This window comes from Callorhinchus milii, unplaced genomic scaffold (genome assembly GCF_018977255.1).
Source record: "Callorhinchus milii isolate IMCB2004 unplaced genomic scaffold, IMCB_Cmil_1.0 Scaffold1, whole genome shotgun sequence".
In the NCBI taxonomy this organism is placed as follows: Eukaryota; Metazoa; Chordata; class Chondrichthyes; order Chimaeriformes; family Callorhinchidae; genus Callorhinchus; species Callorhinchus milii.
The window spans coordinates 95,033,727-95,052,423 of NW_024704742.1; the positions used below are offsets into that span (position 1 = coordinate 95,033,727).

The following is an 18,697-nucleotide window of genomic DNA, read 5'->3' on the forward strand; positions in this document are numbered from 1 at the left end:
TTAATTTTATTAGGAAAGCCTGAGGAAATATTTTCCATAAAGGTAACTCAAGCAAAGAATCTACATAACTTTACATCCTACAATGAATCACCTGCAAAATGCACAGTCATGACACTTTGCATTTAATCCTGTGAAGCATTTTGAGATGTTTTGATGATATGACGTGGCACTATATCAAATACAAAGATTATTAGTATTACATACATCCAGTACAAATTGACAAAAATTATATTTTTATATTCCCATCCGCTCAGGGTCGGAATATAAACTGTTATGCTCTGCATTGCATTCACTTCTGTATACTAATCCTTATAATCCTCAAACCCTTTCCTGGTTCAATGTAAATGTAAATATAAACCTTTGGTGAATGAGTATGTGTGATTCTCCACTGATTGGCAACTCAACAAAGTGATCTTAGAATGGAAATAATATGTACAGAGAGAGAGAGAGCACGACCAGATGTCAGCCTGATTCAGTTGGTAACACTTTCTCCTCCAAGCTAAAAGGTTGTGGATTGAAATCCCAGATCAGGACTTTGAATTTACAGTCTAGGTTGACACTCCAATACACACTGTGGGTTGTCAGAGGTGCTGTTCTTACGGATAAAACCCTAAATTGAGGTCCCATCTGCCTGTTCAAATGGATATTAAAGATCCAATGATACCACTTGAAGAGAGAAGGGAAGTTACTCCAGGTGTCTTGGACAATAATCCCCCAAATAAAACATAAGAAATTGATCATTCACTTTAGGGCTGCTTGTGGGATATTGTTTTATAATAATAATAATAATAATCATCATCATCCTTTTATTTGTTACAGCATCTTTGAGACGTCTCAAAGCGCTTCACAGAATATACTGTGTATTTTGTGGACGAAACGTGGCAGCCAATTGCACACAGCAGTGTCCCACAAATAGTCGTGGATTGAAGTGACCAATTTATTTATTTTTTTAAGGAATTATTACCCCCGGAAAAGTGATCTGCCAATCGACTAACAATCGGGTTCCTACTTACTGCTAGGTAAAAAGAGGCGTGTGGAGTAAGGAAACTTGGCCAACATTTTGCCCTGCCGGGAATCGAACCCAGGTGTCACGCTTGTGAGGCGAGTGCTCTAACCACAGGACATTTGCACCAATTGACTGCTGTGTTCATTTACAAAATACACAGTCACTACACTTTACAGTAAATCCTGTGAAGTGCTTTGAGACATCCTCCCAATGTAAATAGTGCCATGTCAAACGCAAGAATTGATTAATTAATTATTTAATGCCCGTAATATGGGACTTTCAGCGTAAATATTTACTATGAAATCTTCAATTCAATATTTTTCAATAACAATTGCAGTGAACATTATTTTTGTGCAACTAATATAGTACATAATGATTCACCGGAGGGTTAATTAGAAAAGAACTGATAAATATGCTCAGTTACTGAGGCCTGCAGCGTATTGGTTGTTAGTCAATTGGCAGATCGCTTTTCCGTAGGCAATAATTCCTCCAATTTTTTTTAAAAAATAACAATTTGGTCACTCTATCCACAACTGTTTGTGGGACACTGCTGTGCGCAATTTGCTGCCACGTTTCTCCCACAAAATATACAGTCAATTCACTTTACAGTATATTCTGTGAAGCATTTTGAGATGTCTCAACGATGTGATAAGACTATATATCAAGTACATGATTATTATTATTACTCATACAAGGAGAAATCAAACTCTTTCCTTTATCAATCCTTTATCAATCCAGAAGCTAAGACAATACTCTATTCATTTGCGTAATGAACCTTTTTATTGTAAACTGAGATTCTGATTTTCCTCCTGTTAGGTGCAGTATGCAGTCCTTGCATTAACATTTTACTTCTGCTTCCCCATACATCACAGCAGAGTGTTATCAATATTTCACATATGAACCTTTGATAAATAATTAAGGTTATTGCAATTATTTTCCCAAATAGAAATAGTCAATAAATGAACAGTAGCTATCACTGAGGTATGCAGTTTAAAGGTACTTTGGCCTGACATACCCTTGCAGCATTAAAAATTTAAGTACATTTAAAACCTACACAAAATCCTTTTGTGCAGAGGTCATTGTTATTAAAATATTTATATAAACTGGTCCAACTTGTATCACTTCTTCGAAAATGTGATCATTTAAAAAAATATTTATTTTTGCTTTTGTTCTCACTCACCAGTTCAATTCTGATGAAGTGTCTCACCCACAACATTAGCCTGTCCTTCTCTTTCAAATGCTGATCTGCTGTGCACTTCCGACTTTTCTGTTTTACTGCAAATTTATAGATTTCCTTTTTATCACTGCTAATTGGGGTCACTTTGCAATTCTGAGATGAAGGCTCAGAAACAATCGCTCGTGAAGACTTATAAGGAAGAAACTATTCTGAGGAGCATTGGAAACTATTTGGGTGTCAGCCTGCTCAGTTGATAGCATTCTTGTCTTGGAGTCAAAAGGTTGCAAGTTCAAATCCCACTACTAATTAACGAAAAGATGTTTGGATCTCTAGGTCCCATTGAAAAACTTGTGTTAATATGTGTGTTGACTTGGCTCAGTTGGTAACAATCTTGCCCTCTGAGTCAGAAGGTTGTGGCTTCATGTCCCACATTACCACATTAAATTCATGTCATCTAAGCTGACACTGCTATGCAGTACTGGGGCTGTTGTGTGTTGTTGGAGGTTCCATCCTTAAGATGAGATACTAAACCAAGGTCATTCACTCCATGACTTTTGGGGGACATTGCTGTGGGTAAATTGTCTGCTCTGTTTCTGAATAAACATTTTACAGTACACAGTATCCCATGAAGCGCTTTGAGACGTCCTCCCGACGTGAAAGGTGCCATATCACATATGAGGTTTATTTATGAATAGCTCTACTGCAATCAGAAATAGGGAAGGTGAAAGTGGGCATCCTAATGTCCTCCTTCGCCTGAGCCAAATAGAAGACAACTGAGGCCCAACATTTATTATGATTTCAGTCTTAAATTTGTCCAAATATTTATTATCTGGCAGCATTTTGGAAAACAGTCAACAAAATTCAGTCTTAATAATTATAATAACAATAAAATTTAAAAAAAGCTCAGTTTTTATTTTTATTATTTTGTGAATAAAAATGGACTTTAAAGGTTCTTACCAATGGGTCACTATTATAACACAGTGCAACTTTTACTCACATTTCCAGTTATGATTTTACTGAGTTAAAATTTCTCTCTTTGTCTATGCTTTTGGACAAACCACATGTTGAACGTCTGTCCAAGTAGGAATTGTATCAGGGAAATAAAACTGACATGCTTTACAACACACACAGGAGACCAAACAAATAAAAAAAAAGAGAATATTTCCTAATTGTTTAAAAAAATCCATTTGCTAGGTTAAAAATAATAATTATCCATGCATTTGATATTGAGAATGCTTCACAGGATTTATTGTAAAACATGTTCACCTACAAAATACAATACTGTGCATTGTACTTTGGAGGCCAACATGGAAGCTAATTTGTACACAACAATGTTCCCACAATTTTACAATTGCAACAAAAAGCAATTCTTTGGGTGATCAAGCTACATTAATCCAATGCACAATCGCATAGTTACATCAATGGTGGCACATTTATCACTTTGTTGTAACTTTTCCAAAGTTTCCAGGTGGAGTGATCTCAGGTCATATCATAGATCATGTATTAAAGAAATCAGTTAAAGGCTGATGTTTTGAATTCTCTTAAAATCATTTAAATGCATTGCTTGTTTTCTGTGGTGTAAAAGAATATATCGTATTGCATACATACAGCATGCCCTCGCTCTCTCAGTAAATGCACCAGCAGTTCTTTTGAAGACTTTAGAAAAAGTTCTGAGGAATGCAGATGAACCGTTTTCACGAATCTGGGGATTGTATGAAAACTACAGGTGGAGTTCAAAACCCAGCATTCCAGGTAAGGCTTTAAATTCTCATTCACCGCAGTTTATAGCAAGTTGGAGCCACTTAAAGGTTTTAAAACGACAAGTTAAAAAGGGGAGGATACACCTGCAAAAACTCCAAAGCCTTGCCTTTCTGCTCTTAATGAATCTGAAATAGCCATCTTAATGGCTTCTAGTGTTTTTCTCCAAAAGAGAGGAAATGTGCTGCATTGAATATGCATGTTTTGTTCCATTGCCAGAAAAGTGTTTGCGAAAGTTCGGTGGTGTTTATATCTTCCAATTAACCCTTATTTTTGAAGGAAAAGCTATTTGAAAAGGTGTATTCAGTGGTAGACATTTTAGACAAAATGGGAGAATCAATGAAAAATAAGTTTTTACAATTTAAAACTAAAATACCCATCACATGTCACTCCAGTTGTTTATCGATACAGTTAAAAAGGTTGGTTGTGGACCGGTCCCCAACCCAATTTTTCTTAAACTGTTCTTAAATAAGTGATAGGAATGAATGTAGGCTTTTTACCCAAGACTGTCCTATACATTTCAAAAATAAGGCACACAAAATTCCAGGACACAAACGTCGAAAAATCTCAAGTAGGTTTAGGGATTTTTTTTTCTGCCCTGTTCCTTATTAGCACCCAGTGCCTCATCCTATGCTTCTAAAATCATTCATACCGGTGGACCTCAGTGGTAATATCCAAGCCTAAATACTATTATGCTACTGAAGTGAATGCATTTGAGCTGGTGCTTGCTTCAGGCAGGGCTGGGAATGACCGATGCTTGGTTGTGCATTCCTCCTGTGGTGCAGCAGATAATCTTCCTGTTCTGTGAAAGGAGATTTTGTAATAATGTCATATTGTTATTAATAATTATTATTATCCTCATTACAAATACATACATATCCATTTGAAACAGCCTTGCATGGTTATGCTGCACTGATAAAGCCACAGCACGGTTATCACGCTATGATACGTTCGTTGACCGCAGTTCAACAGTTCCTCTGAAATGAAAGTAATACATTACTGCGAACTCCCCCGTGATGGCATGTTCATCCTAATCTGCTTAACCTGCCATGCTCAAATGTTCTTACTTTGTGCAATAAATATGGACCACTGATTCAGTTACTTTGCTGTGATTTGCTGAGCCGTTCTGGTTTGATTGTAATAGAAATATAACAGTGCATTGGAAGCACTTTAAGAGAAACCATCAAGTAACCTTGATTTAAAATCTGTTTTGGCTTTGTTGAGCATTCTCTGCAGGGGACTCCATATGCTGAGTTTATCTATTGTGCTTTGATTTAATACAGGATGAACAATAACCTGTGATACCATTACAATGTCTAATAACCTTGATAGCATATGCTTTAACTGCCTATCAGCAGCTTCTATGCAACTATATAGAACTGACTATGTGCTTGTGAGAAATTGCTTAAAACAGCGTGGACCAACGGGCCTCAACTGGCTCAACAGATGATTTTGTCTGTCCCGCAAACCATTTCCGACTTCATTTCACTGCTTCACCTCTGGGCTGTGCCTCTCCATGAGGACTCTCCATGCTGGACTATGGGAACTCTCTCCTCGCCGGCCTTCCCGCCACCTCCCTCCACAAGCTGCAGGTCATTCAGAACTCTGCAGCTCGTGTACTGTCCCGCACCAGGCTTCGGGACCACATCACTCCCACCCTCGCTCGCCTCCACTGGCTCCCCATCCCCCAGAGGATTGATTTCAAGATCCTCATCCTCACCTACAAGGCCATTCACGGCCTTGCTCCCTCCTACCTCTCCAACCTACTATCCCCCTACCTACCTGCCCGTACCCTCCGTTCCTCTGGCTCCGGTCTGCTCCACGTCCCCCGCCCCAACCGCCCTACCATCGGTGGCCGGGCCTTCAGCCTCTCAGCCCCCAGGCTCTGGAACTCCATCCCCCAGTGCCTTCACCGCCTCCTCCCTTTCCTCCTTCAAGGCCGGTCTCAAAACCTTTCTCTTTGACCGAGCCTTCAGCTCCCCTCTCGACTCTCTTCCCCCTCCTCGCTCCCTCCCTTCCCTCCCCTCACCCTGACCATTTCCCCCCTGCTCGGGTCATGACCCAACTGTGCAGCGCCTTGGGACGTCCTCCTGACGTGAAAGGCGCTTTATAAATGGAATCTTGTTGTCTTGTTGTTGTTGAGGCAGCGAGGAGAGTGACAGGAAGAGGGGCTGACAGGGTGCAGCTGGAGCTGGCTCGACCCTCATCCAACCTGGTGAGACGCAGCGAGCAGCAGCAGTATTTTGCAATTCTAAAACTACAGAAGTATGAGTCTCAGTAGGAAGCACAAGGTAGATATGGAAAACAGAGGATTTCGGTCTAAGTGGAAAGTGGATTACTCATTTACTGAAAATAATGGAAAACCTCAGTGCCTTGTTTGCTTGTCATATGTCATCTGTGTTTAAGGAGTTCATAGTTAGTTTTGCAATTATGGATACATCTGTTTTGGTTTTGTTGTAGGGGACTCCAAATGCTGAGTTTATCTCTTGTGCTTTGACTTTAATACAGGGTGACCAACAAGTTGTGATACCATTACAATGTCTAACAAGTCTTAAAGAAATTATGTTTTTTTTAGATAATAGGGTAGATATCATAACTTTTTGGTGATCCTGTACATTAAAAAAATGCATTTATTTCCAATTGAGATGATCATTATTAAGTAATACAGTCACACAATTTAAATCATAGGATTTCTGAATGATTCTTTTATATTTCTGGAAGGGAAAAACAAAAATATTGCTTATTTGGTCAGCGGACGTTTCTCAAATATGTCATCCTGCCTTCGACACCCGAAAGGTTGGACCACTCTGGCTTCAAACAAAGATTTATTTACTTTTGCCTTGAGAAAATCTTGGCTTTGATTACTTTCTATAATAATGCATAAATCATGGATATGTCACCATTGATCTTACCATTGGTACAAACTTGGACTTCCTTCATGTCTATAGAATTATTACAGAATACTCAGGTTACAGCAACTCTTTTTGTTGAAACTTAGGATGACGTTCAAATTGAGGTTGACGGTGATCAGCAAATGGAAAAACAATTGGATGCAAGAGACAATGAAAGCAGCAGTCCTATAAGGTAATCATAACAACTATAAATGGAAGACTGATCTTCACATAGCCTGCTTTTGCACATATTATGGTGTGCTGCTTACTTTGCAATATTTGTAAAAGTGGTGGGAAGCACCTCAGTCAGATCAATTAAATTGGGAGCAGGGTTTTCGAAAGCTGCCAAAGTATCAAATAAAGCCAGAGAGTCGAACATGCGAACATTCGCTGATGTCATTTAGCTTTCCGTTGTTCTTCAGTGTGTTTTGCTTCTCATCCCTTTGGCAAATACAGAAAAATAATTTGCCAAAAGGTAAAATACTGCAGATGGAAGTCTGAAATAAAACAGAAGTCGCTGGGAACACGCAGCAAGTCAGGCAACATCTATGCTACCATGTGATAATGATAATGTGCCATGTTATTGTGCAAGGTTAGTGATAATGTTGTTATTGGACCCATGAGCATGATTACTGGCTTTCCTGCCTGTTGTGCACACAGGAAATAGGGCCAGCCATACCTTTCAGCACATTGCACAGAGTGTAGTGTGCAGAAAGTGATGTCAGCAGTGGCTATTTCTTTTAGGAATGGGGTCAGTTGTGCTTCCTGCATGTTAATCACATATGCAGTAAAAGGGAAGTGATGTCTCATTTTGTGCCCTGATATAATACAATGTATGAACCCGAAACAATATTATAATGGAGTTCCTTGGCAATTTTGGCACTTAAAAAAACACACAATTGATGCTGACCAGATGACTTGATGGCAAGGAGGGAGTGGATGTGAAGTGAAAGCTACCGTTTCTTTGAGCACTGGATTTTTTTTGTTTTGTTTTTGTGAACTTTTGAGCTCATCAAAGGTAAGGAATGTTAGCCCTGAAAAATGTAAAATATTCCCGTTTTAGGCACTTGTGATCTTGTGATAATCACATAACAATATTTTCTTTTTTTTCTATATTTAAATGGAGTACTTTGAATGGAACGCGAGCTCTCCGCTTAAACTTTCAATCCCTTCAAGCATAAGCAAAATAGATAAAAGTATCCAGTTAACAACAAGAATAAAAATAGAATTTTAATGTTTTTTTTTCAAACTCACTTGACTGTTGTTTTCTTGAACATTTAATTTTCACAGACTTGTTGAAAAGAAATATGAACAGATACAAGAACACTATCAAAAGCATAGAGGACTTATTCATTGTGTGATTCTGGGCATCTTCCTGGCAGGTTGTATTTATCATACTGAGTAAGCACATTTAGCAGTAATTAAAATACAGACAGACTTTATCTGATGCAAAAAAAAGTGGCCTCTAGCTATTTTATGTTTACGATTTACAACTCAGAATTGGTATTGGCACTCTATATTAGACCTTATTGTCCTGAAAATACCAATTATATTCATGTTAACCAGATGCTATTCATTCTGTATATTCTGATTTAATAAGCATTATGCATTGTAATCTTGATAATGACTTCTTTAAGGTTTTAATTTGCCAAAAAATACAGTCATTTCACTTTGCAATATATCGTGTGATCGCTTTGCGACATCCTCTCGATGTGAAAGGCCCTATAACAAATATATTGATTATTATAGGTTCAGGGATATAATAATCAGATAGCAGAGAAAATTTGTGAATGTATATAAAGTGTCAAGATTATGCAAAAGTTATTTTAAATGAAATTGCTTAACACTTTATGTTCTACTCCACTGGTCCAGCAAATGTAGACATGAAAATATATGGCAACCTCCCTTAATCCCACCTCCTAACTATAATGCTTTCTACTTGTACTCCCCAAGTATATATGCATTTGCCTCTTGCATCTAAGTTATTGTGTGTTGGCAGTGAAATCTTGTCTGAATTCATAGGGATTCTTCACATGCACCAGACCTGATCGTACACAACTGGTTTGGAATTTTAATAGTATTCACAAATAAATAGTTTATAGAAGTATACTCAGATAGGAATAATCTCATCGAGATTCATTGCCCAATCTTGGATGAGGCCTATTTTCCATGTTTAATAAAGTGTGTGTTGTAGGAATTAATTGCAAGAAACAGCTTTGAAGCCAGATATGATTAAAAATGAGTACCTTATTGTGATGGTGCCATGTATTAAGATAAAGACTATATAATTTCTCCTATATTGATTTTGGCCAATATATACACCAATAAACTATTCAACATCAAAAGTTCAAATTAGACTGTCATCGCTGTTAAGATCGAGCTGAAAAAGTTTACAGTAAACTCCTGATAACAAGATAACTTGTCACTACCACTTAATTCGCCATGCTGTCAATATCCTGGTTGCTAAGCATGCAAAATGTTAGTAAGGGATTCCGCTTTACTTGTCACTGTGCTTCACACATAACTAGTTGCATTCCAGAAATTCTTGTAAGTACTTACAATGTAATAATTGATTGGATAACTCATCCTCTAAGATGAGTCTTGCATCGCAGAGGCCTCCCATCCTATCCTGTGCCTAATGTGGGTGCTCGGCGGAGGGTGGGAGTGTATGCTCAGATGCATCACAGTGACCTCTGGTCTGCTGGAAGAAGTCGTGTTGTGTCCTCTTGTACTATCCTGTGACAAGATCAAGCAGGAAGCCACGATACAACAACAACTTGCACTTATGTAGCGCCCTCCACCCAGTGTAGCGTCTCACACCGCAGAGCTTGACTCCAAGCCGGGGTAGGGGTGACTGTAAGAATGGTCGAAAAGGAAGATTTTTAGGTAGGACTTTAAAAAGGGGAGAGGGGCTGCACAGCAGAGGGATTCAGAGAGAATGTTCCAGAGTTTCGGGGTATAGTGTCTGAATGCGTGACCTCCAGTGGTGGAGCAGAGGGTACGAGGGACAAGCAAGAGGTCAGTGCCAGTCGAGCAGAGGCGCCAGATGTTGGATTTGAGAGTGAGGAGGTCGGAGAAGTAGGGAGGTGCCAGGGAGTGAATGGATTTGAACACGAGTGTGGGCATCTTGAAGTTGATCCATTCGGTGATGGGGTGCCAGTGGAGCCTGGCCAGAACTGGTGAGATTTGGGTACGGAGTTTGGTCCACATCAGTATGCAGGTTGCAGAATTCTGAATGAGCTGGATTTTTGAATAGTGGAGCTGGGGTTAGGAGTGCGTTTGAATAATCCAGGCGGGAGGTGACAAACGCATGTGGGGTAAGGTACAGTCGGTGGCGGGCAATGTGGCGACAGGTGACAGAAGGTGGTCCTGGTCAGGCAGAGATGTGTGCAAGGAAAGATAGCTGAGGGTCGAACCGGTCGCCTAGAATGCGCACTGGTTCGGTGAGTCTGAGGGAGAGCCCAGGGAGGTTGAGGAATTCAGATCCGCAGGAGTGAAGAAATTGATGGGAGCCGAAGAGTATGGCTTCTGTCTTGTCCACATTCAGCTGCAGGAAGTTTACACCCATCCAGGCCATGATGTCTGCCAGACAAGCTGGTAGAACATCGGTGGACCTGGAGTTGATACTGGAGGAGGCAAAGTAGATTTGTGTGTCATCCGCATACATGTGGAAGGTAATTTACTCTGTGTCTGCAGATGACATTGCCAAGAGGGAGCATATAGATGAGGAAAAGAATGGGGCCAAGGATGGAGTTATGGGCGTGAGCGGGAGAAGAAACCATTTGCCGAGATGAAGTGGAGGCGGTTGGTTAAATAGGACTTGAACCATGCAAGTGCAGTTCCACTAAGGTGGATGAGGGAGGAGAGTTGGTGAAGGAGGATAGTGTGATTGACTGTGTCAAACGCGGCAGAGAGATCCAGGAGGATGAGGAGGCAGAGGGAGCCCTGGTCACAGACAAAGAGGACGTCCTTTGTGACTTTGACAAGTGCTGTCTCTGTGCTGTGGTACAACCCTCCAATAGAGCAGAGTTCTCTGCAATGCATCCAAGCATGCATACCTAACCTCCATCAAGTACCCGCACTAGTCACAGCACCCCCTTGTGGCCTGGGAGGATCTATGTCTAACTCTCCACTCTGAATAACTTGTTTCGCTTTGTTTGCAAACTTGTTTGGTTTAGTTACAAACAATTTTCACAGCTATTGACTTTTAAAAATATCACTCAAACAAATAACTATTCAAGAAGAATCCTTGCCCTGGTAAAGAGCCTTAACAGATCGTAATGAGTTTTTCTATTAAGTACAGTGACTGTCTATTTGTAACTGAACACAGCATCTTATTTTGCACACAGTAATCTCCCACAAACAACCATGAAGTCAGTGACCAATTTTTTTCATCTGGGGTATTTCGGACAAACTCTTGCCTTTGCGAAAAGCATCAAGGGATCTTTAACGACCATCTCAATAAATAGACAGGACCCCAATTACTGTCTCATCCAAAAGTCAGTAGTTCCAACAATGCAGTACTTCACCAGGGCTGCTCTGGAGTGTCACACTAGATTATGTGAGCTCAAAGTCCCGACGCAAGCATTGAAACGACAACCTTCTGAGTCAGTGGCAAGAGTGCTACCAATTTAATTCAACAAGTTAACAAATTCTGGGTCCTCTAAATTTCTACCTAAACAGACTATTTCTAGACCCAGGTGGAATCTGTATTCCAGAGTTCCTTAACAAATTCCTCCAAGATAAGATTCCTCGTCTTTTTCCAGTTCCAATTTCAGTCCCACTGATGATAAGTTAACTGCATTTATTACCCTCACTAATGTCCCTTTTCAACTGCGGAGCTCTGAGTGAGTGGCTCCTCTGTGTCCATTAATACAATACAATTTACGTTTATTAGACTTTCATGTCGGGAGTATGCCTTAAAGCACTTCACACTGTTGGCTGGCTAGGTGCTCAAGCCGGGGTGGTGGGGGGGATGAAATTTGAAGCAGTTACGGAGGGAAAAGCTGACCAAGGTGCAGTCAAAGAGTTGCAACGGGCAATTTCAGGACTGGTACCAGGACGTTTTACTATACCAAGAGGGTGATTATTGATTAGAAGAAATTGGCTGAAGTTGGACACATTTACCCCTTGGCTATTTGTAGCACATTGATTGAGCAAATTAGATTATGGAAATGCAATAAACATTATTTTGTTAACTAATGTGCCACCAAATTTTTTATCACTATTGACAGATTGAATTTATTTGTGTCATGGCCTTGTTAATGGACATGAGGGTCAATTATACGAGTTGTGTTTATTATGTTGGTCATATAAACTATATCTGTATGGAGGGAATTCAGTGTGCCCTAATTATATAATAACCAATGAAAAGGTTTTACAAGACTTCCCCATAAAGGAAGCACTCAACCAGAACTCCACAGTGATAAAAGGACGATATTTCCAGCAAATCATATACATGTAATGGTGGTTAGTTCCACTAATCCTCGCTCCCAAAGCAATAAGTATAATATTCCAGGAAATACACTTTCAATGTACCTAATGCTATTTGTGCAGTTTGAAACAACATATATATATATAGTGCCCATTACTTGTCTCTCTGTTGTCCATTTCGGGAGGAGAGGCTGCTGCAGTTATGTAGAATGCTGGTCAGACTTTATTTGGAGTATTTTGTTCTGCAGGGGCTACTCCAATCAGGGGGTTATGGTAGGATGGAGGACACTCAAACACTAGATTAATAGTTTAGATTAATATCTGAATAAAGGGTCTCAGCTACAATAGGAGGCTAAGCTATATATAATGGAATGTACGGTTGACAAGCAACAACAATTTACATTTATGCACCACCTTTCACTATGGGAGGACCCCTCAAAGCACTTCACATAGTTGAATGGGCGCCAGACCTGGCAGAGGGGTATGGTGGGTGCAGAAGCTGAGGAGAGTTGGGATGGGAAAGGGGAAGCTGAGGAGGATGATGGAGTAGAGAAAGGAGACTGAAAGTGCAATTGAAAGACAGATCTTAAGGCAGGTTTTAAAGGTGGGTCAAGAGGGTACAAGCTGAGGGATTCTGGGACCGAGATCCAGAAAGTAGGGAAATGGCTGAAAGATCCTCCATTGATGGTGAGGTGGGTTGAGTGGGGGACATGAAGCAGGCCTCTGTGTCAATCTAACACAGGAAACGACCAAGATTATAGAGTTGATGTAGGTCACAGAGGTAGGTGGGTTGAGGCCATGCAGGGATTTGAACAAACGAGTACAAGAATCTTGAATTTGTTCCGCTGGGGATTGGGGTGCCAGAGAAGTGAAGTGAGGATGGGGATGACAGGAGCCTAATTCAGGAGAGAACACAGGCTCCAGAGACCTGGATGGTCTTCAGCTTGTGTAGGGAGGAGCTAGAGACAGTCAATGTTATGGAGGTCAGGAAAAGCTGAGTGATTCATATACACATGTATAAAATACCTCCCCTGTTCTTAGATTCCCATCCTTAAAAAGTGATAAAGCCTGTGGTTTATCTGATGAATCAGATTCGTGAAGTGAAAGCTTTGACATATTTGGAAAATTTATCCTTATTCTCTTATAAATAACTAATTAAATTTTGTATATTTAATTTCGATTCATGTTGTAATTCTGTTTATAATTTGAAACATCATTTGCTCTTTCTAAGAAAACAGTAAGAAAATTTCCTAAACTTAGCAAATGGAGCAGAATAGTTCAAAACAAATCAACAAATGCATTATATTTGGCAAACAGAATGGACTAACCCATCATCCCTCTCAAACACACACATAATGTGGAGTCCAGTAGCTCAGTGGTTAGAGCGCTCGCCTCGCAAGCGAGAGACCCAGGTTCGATTCCCGGCAGGGCGAAATGTTAAGCAAGTTTCCTTACTCAACACTCCTCTGTTTACCTACCAGTAAGTAGGATCCCAGTTGTTAGTCGATTGGCAAATTACTTTTCCAGGGGTAATAATTCCTTCCAAAATAATTTTAAAAAATAATAAATTGATGACTAAATTCACGACTGTTTGTGGGACACTGCTGTGCGCAATTGACTGCTGCGTTTCGCCCCTCAAAATATACAGTCAATTCACTTTGCAGTATATTCTGTGAAGCAATTTGAGACGTCTCGAAGACGTGATAAGGCGCTATATCAAATGCAAGGATTATTATTATTATAATCTCATTCCTGAAATGCAGACTTGATTCATCCCATTGATACACTGCATTTCTCCAAATTTAACATGCTCTGGAAGTTAAATTTCTCTTCCCACTAAGTTCAACAACATGTGCTAAGTGCATGGCATCAAAATCTCTAAATTGAGCCCCAAAAGTAATTTCTTGCTCATTTTCTTTTCCTTATCATTAATAATCAACTAACATCAGTCCTAATGCCAAATTAATGGTTGAGGGAATCAATATCTGTAAATAGCAATGATAATATTGTCTTCAAAGGTATCTGTTACAGGCTTCCGTGACAATCGATATGGATAACTTGTGATAGTTATAGATTGAGGTAAATAATTGCAGGTAGAACTTCAAATATATACAAGTCTAAATACATCATTTGTGGGTTTTATTTTTGCAGGCTACTTTACAATGGTGATTGCAGCATGCATTTTGAACTTCAACAGGGCCCTACCTCTCCTTGTGTTAACCTTACTTGGCTTGTTTTTTTACTTCTGGGATACGTTTGTTGCAAAGTTTGAAGACAATATAGTTGAGGCCTTTGTTCCCTGTGACAATTTCATCAAGAAGCAATGGTACTGGTTAAAATGGTGAGTAAAGTGTCCATTTGCTTTGGAGTTATTCTGGGGCAATAATATTGGCTGAGAATTGACATATCTATCTTTGATTTTATCGTTGATTAAACTACAAATAACTTTAAAATAGTCATTAAGGTGGCACAAAGCAAGACTGTGCAACCCCATAAAATAATGTTGCATTGTGAACAAGTATCAAAAAGGTGTATTATTTAGTCATCGGTGCAACAGTGAATATTTTTTGAAGAGGGGAAGATTTGAACTTTGCTGTTCCTCTGTGAGGTATAATTCTATCTGGTAGCACAGTTAAAAATGGGTGAAACTTGATCAATGACGCCCGGCACATTCAAATAAAAGTCAAAACTGATTTGAAACTTGCATTCCTGCAGAACAACAACAACAACAAAATTACATTTATATAGCGCCTTTCATGTCGGGAGGACGTTCCAAGGCGCTGGACAGACAGAGTTGCAGACCCGAGCTGAGGGTTGGGGTGGGGGAAGGGAAAGGGCAGGGGCAAAGCAGGGAGTCGAATGCATGGTCGAAGAGGAGGGTCTTAAGATGGGTCTTGAAGGTGGCGAGGGAGTGGGTGAGACAGAGGGACTTCGGGATGGAGTTCCAGAGGGTGGGTGTAGAGTGGTGGAAGGCCCGCCCGCCGATAGTGGGGTGAGCAAGGCGGGGTACATGAAGCAGGTCAAAGCCTTCTGAACGCAGGGAGCGAACATGGTGGTAGGGGGTTAGGAGGTCGGAGAGGTAGGGGGGAGCAAGACCATGGAGGACTTTGAAGGTAAGGACCAGGATCTTGAACTGTATCCTCTGTGTAATGGGAAGCCAGTGGAGTTGGGCAAGGATAATAATAATAAATAATAATCCTTGCATTTGATATAGTGCTTTTCATGTCTTCTAGACATCTCAAAGCACTTCACAGAATATGTAAAGTGAATTGACTGTATATTTGTGGGCGAAACGCGGTAGCCAATTGCGCACAGCAGTGTCCCACAAACAGTCGTGGATTGCAAATGACCAATTTATTATTGTTTTGTTTTGGAGGGATTATTATTAGGTGTGTGGCGTAAGGAAACTTGCCCAAGGTTTCGCCCTGCCTGGAACTGAACCCAGGTGGCTTGCTTGCAAGGCAAGTGCTCTAACCACTGAGCTATAGGACTCCACAATGGGGGTCCTACAGATTGGGGTGATAGGGTGATAGGGTCGCGGAGCCTAGTGCGGGAGAGGACGCGGGCTGCAGAGTTCTAGATGATCTGCAGCCTGTGGCGCAAGGAGTTGGGGAGGCCGACAAGCAGTGAATTTGTATCATCGAGCCCCGATGTCATGAGGCGTGTATGAGGGTTTCGGAGGCCTGCGGCGTGAGACAGTGGCGGAGCCGGGCGAGGTTGCCAAGGTGGGGAAGGCAGAGCGGGTTATGGCGTAGATGTGGGGGTAGAAAGGATAGTTAAGGGTCAAACAAGATCCTAAGGTTCCAGACTGGCTCAGCAAGGTGGAGTGTGCAACCATGGGCTGTGATGCAGTCAGTCGGAGGCGCTCACAGGAGCCAATCAAGAGAGCCTCGGACTTGTTGATGATCAACTGAAGAAAGTTAGCTCTCATCCATTGGAGTTAATGGATCCTAACTCTATTTAATGTAACTTTCCAACTCAGCACACATTTTGAGGTCTCAGTGTCATATGTTTGAGGTACTCAGTGCACATATTTCGTGTGGTATTATGTAAAGTGTCAGTTAAAACACATACAATTCAATGTGATGGTTTGAAGTAAAAAAAAACTTGCTCAATCTGTGTTTTGTCTCAGGGTGATTTATCTGACTTTGGTTGTAGCTGTGTTGTGTTGGCTTGTACTGGACACAGCCAAGCTAGGTGTCAGCCAACTTATCTCCTGTGGAGGGCTTGTAATGTATATTTGCCTCGTGTTCATTTTCTCCAAATATCCAACAAAGGTAAAGCCAGTTCATTATTTTTCCTGCGAATGTTAACTAAATGAAGTATTTTTAAACAATAGATTTCTATCGCATCCTGTCACATACTCTCCAGTTTATTACTACATAACATTTTGACAGCTCTCAATTTTACTTTGGCAATGTGTGACTTAAGAGCACAGTACCTTTCTCACATCTCTCTACCAACTGGCTACTGTACAAATGAAAGTGTAATAATAATATTCCTTGAATGTGATATATAGCACCTTACAAGGTCGTCGAGATGCTCCAAAGCGCTTCACAGGACTTACTGTAAAATGTAGAAACTTTTTTTTGTTTTTTAAAGACAGTAACAGTGAGTGAGATACCAACATGCTAGCAAGTCGGGTAATTTTACTAAATAGTTTTGCAGTAAACTCATCAAAAAGTTGTGTTGTTCTGAATTTAGGCCATCTAAATAGTTCTTTATTGTAATCTTCAGCCTTGACTAGGTTTGGTGATTTCTCAATGCCTCTTCCTCTCTTGTTTGTCCTAATAATAATAATCCTTACATTTGATATAGCGCATTTCACATCTTCTAGACGTCTCAAAGTGCTTCACAGAATATACTGTAAAATGAATTGACTGGATATTTGTGGGCAAAACACGGCAGCCAATTTTGGATTGAAGTGACCAATATTTATTATTGTTTTTTTTCTTGAGGGATTATTATCAGACATGTGGAGTAAGGAAACTTGCCCAAGATTTCCTTACTCCAGGAAATCGAACAGGAATCGAACCCAGGTCTCTCGCTTGTGAGGCGAGTGCTCTAACCACTAAGCTACAGGACTCCACAGGAGTCACTGAGCTACAGGACTAAGGTGCAAATTCCTTTGTACTTCCACTTGTTTATCCCTGTAACCTTCATGTGATGAAATCTAGCCTTGAAGTAACTCATACTCTAACGTAATATTCTAACTTTCACAGGATTTCAAAATTGTACAACTCTTCACTCCTCAACCTTTCTTCCATCCTTCAATTTTAGGTTTTCTTTATTTAACATTCTTTTCTCCTACTCTTTTTAACCTTCCTGGTGTCTTATGCTTTGGCTTTTGTTCCTTCAATTAGGTTGCTCAGAGTAAAAGAACAGATTTGGGTGTTGAAGGTGGGAGTGCCCAGAACTCTTTAGCACAGTGTGGTAACTTAATAAATTTGTTCACTTTTAAATCGCATTTCTTCCCACACTCTTTTCTACTTACTTGGGATCCCACTACTTTCCTGAGATACTGTCTGGCCAAAGCTATTAATAATCTGTGAGGTTAATTAAACTTTGCACCACATCCAGTGCTGAGAATATGCAAATAGTTACCGTTTTCTATCTTAACTAACACTTTACTGTGAAGCATTTTGGGACATTTCATCAATGTACAGGGTTATCAAAAAGTTGTGTTCCCATTACAATGTTCAATAAGTCTCAAAGATATAGTGATTTTTTAGATAATAGGATAGTTATCACGACTTTTTGGTCACACTGTACAAAATTTACAGTCAAATCACTTTACAGTCTATTCTGTGAAGCGCTTTGAGATGCCTCGAAGACGTGATAAGGTGTTACATCAAAATGCAAGGATTATTATTATTATTAATGTGATAAGGTGCTATATTAGATGTAAGGGATATTATTAATAATAGTCACAAAACAATAACTTGTGATTTTGTGCAATATGCAGACATTTATATTTTTTCTGGGTATTTTGTGCTTAATCTAAAAGCTAAATATTGTTGTCTCCCATTAGTAGTATCAAGCTCACTCTCTGCAACTAACATTAAGATGACAGTTGTAGACATACATTAATGAGTTTTTACTTGGAACATGTCTAGGTGCCTTGGAGGACTGTATTCTGGGGATTGGGTTTACAGTTTATCCTTGGAATTGTCTGTCTGAGAACACAAGTGGGATTCAATGTATTCAACTGGTTGGGGTCTCAAGTTCAGGTATGTGAAAGAGAATGACTAAATCATTTCCAAAAGCCCTTAAAAGACAAATGCTTTTTTCAAAATATTTATGGGACTTATTGTCCCAACTCAGGTGCAAACCCTTCACTGTCCAACGCCTTGGGATGTCTTCCTGATGTGAAAGACATCATATAAATACAATTTGTTATTATTGTTGAGATTACACTATGATCAAATGTGG

General features: G+C 40.0%; 1 protein-coding gene across 1 annotated transcript in view; it reads left to right on the forward strand.

Moving 5' to 3' along the window:
- Window positions 1-3,668: 3,668 nt before the first annotated feature.
- The window catches only part of LOC103187371 (solute carrier family 28 member 3), a 33,205-nt gene continuing 18,176 nt past the window's right edge, over window positions 3,669-18,697 (forward strand). Inside the window, exons 1-6 of the mRNA XM_042333410.1 lie at window positions 3,669-3,935; window positions 6,940-7,025; window positions 8,123-8,214; window positions 14,417-14,606; window positions 16,398-16,542; window positions 18,382-18,495. Coding sequence (XP_042189344.1) covers window positions 3,861-3,935; window positions 6,940-7,025; window positions 8,123-8,214; window positions 14,417-14,606; window positions 16,398-16,542; window positions 18,382-18,495 — 702 coding nt within the window. The 5' untranslated portion in view covers window positions 3,669-3,860. The remainder of the gene's footprint in view (window positions 3,936-6,939; window positions 7,026-8,122; window positions 8,215-14,416; window positions 14,607-16,397; window positions 16,543-18,381; window positions 18,496-18,697) is intronic.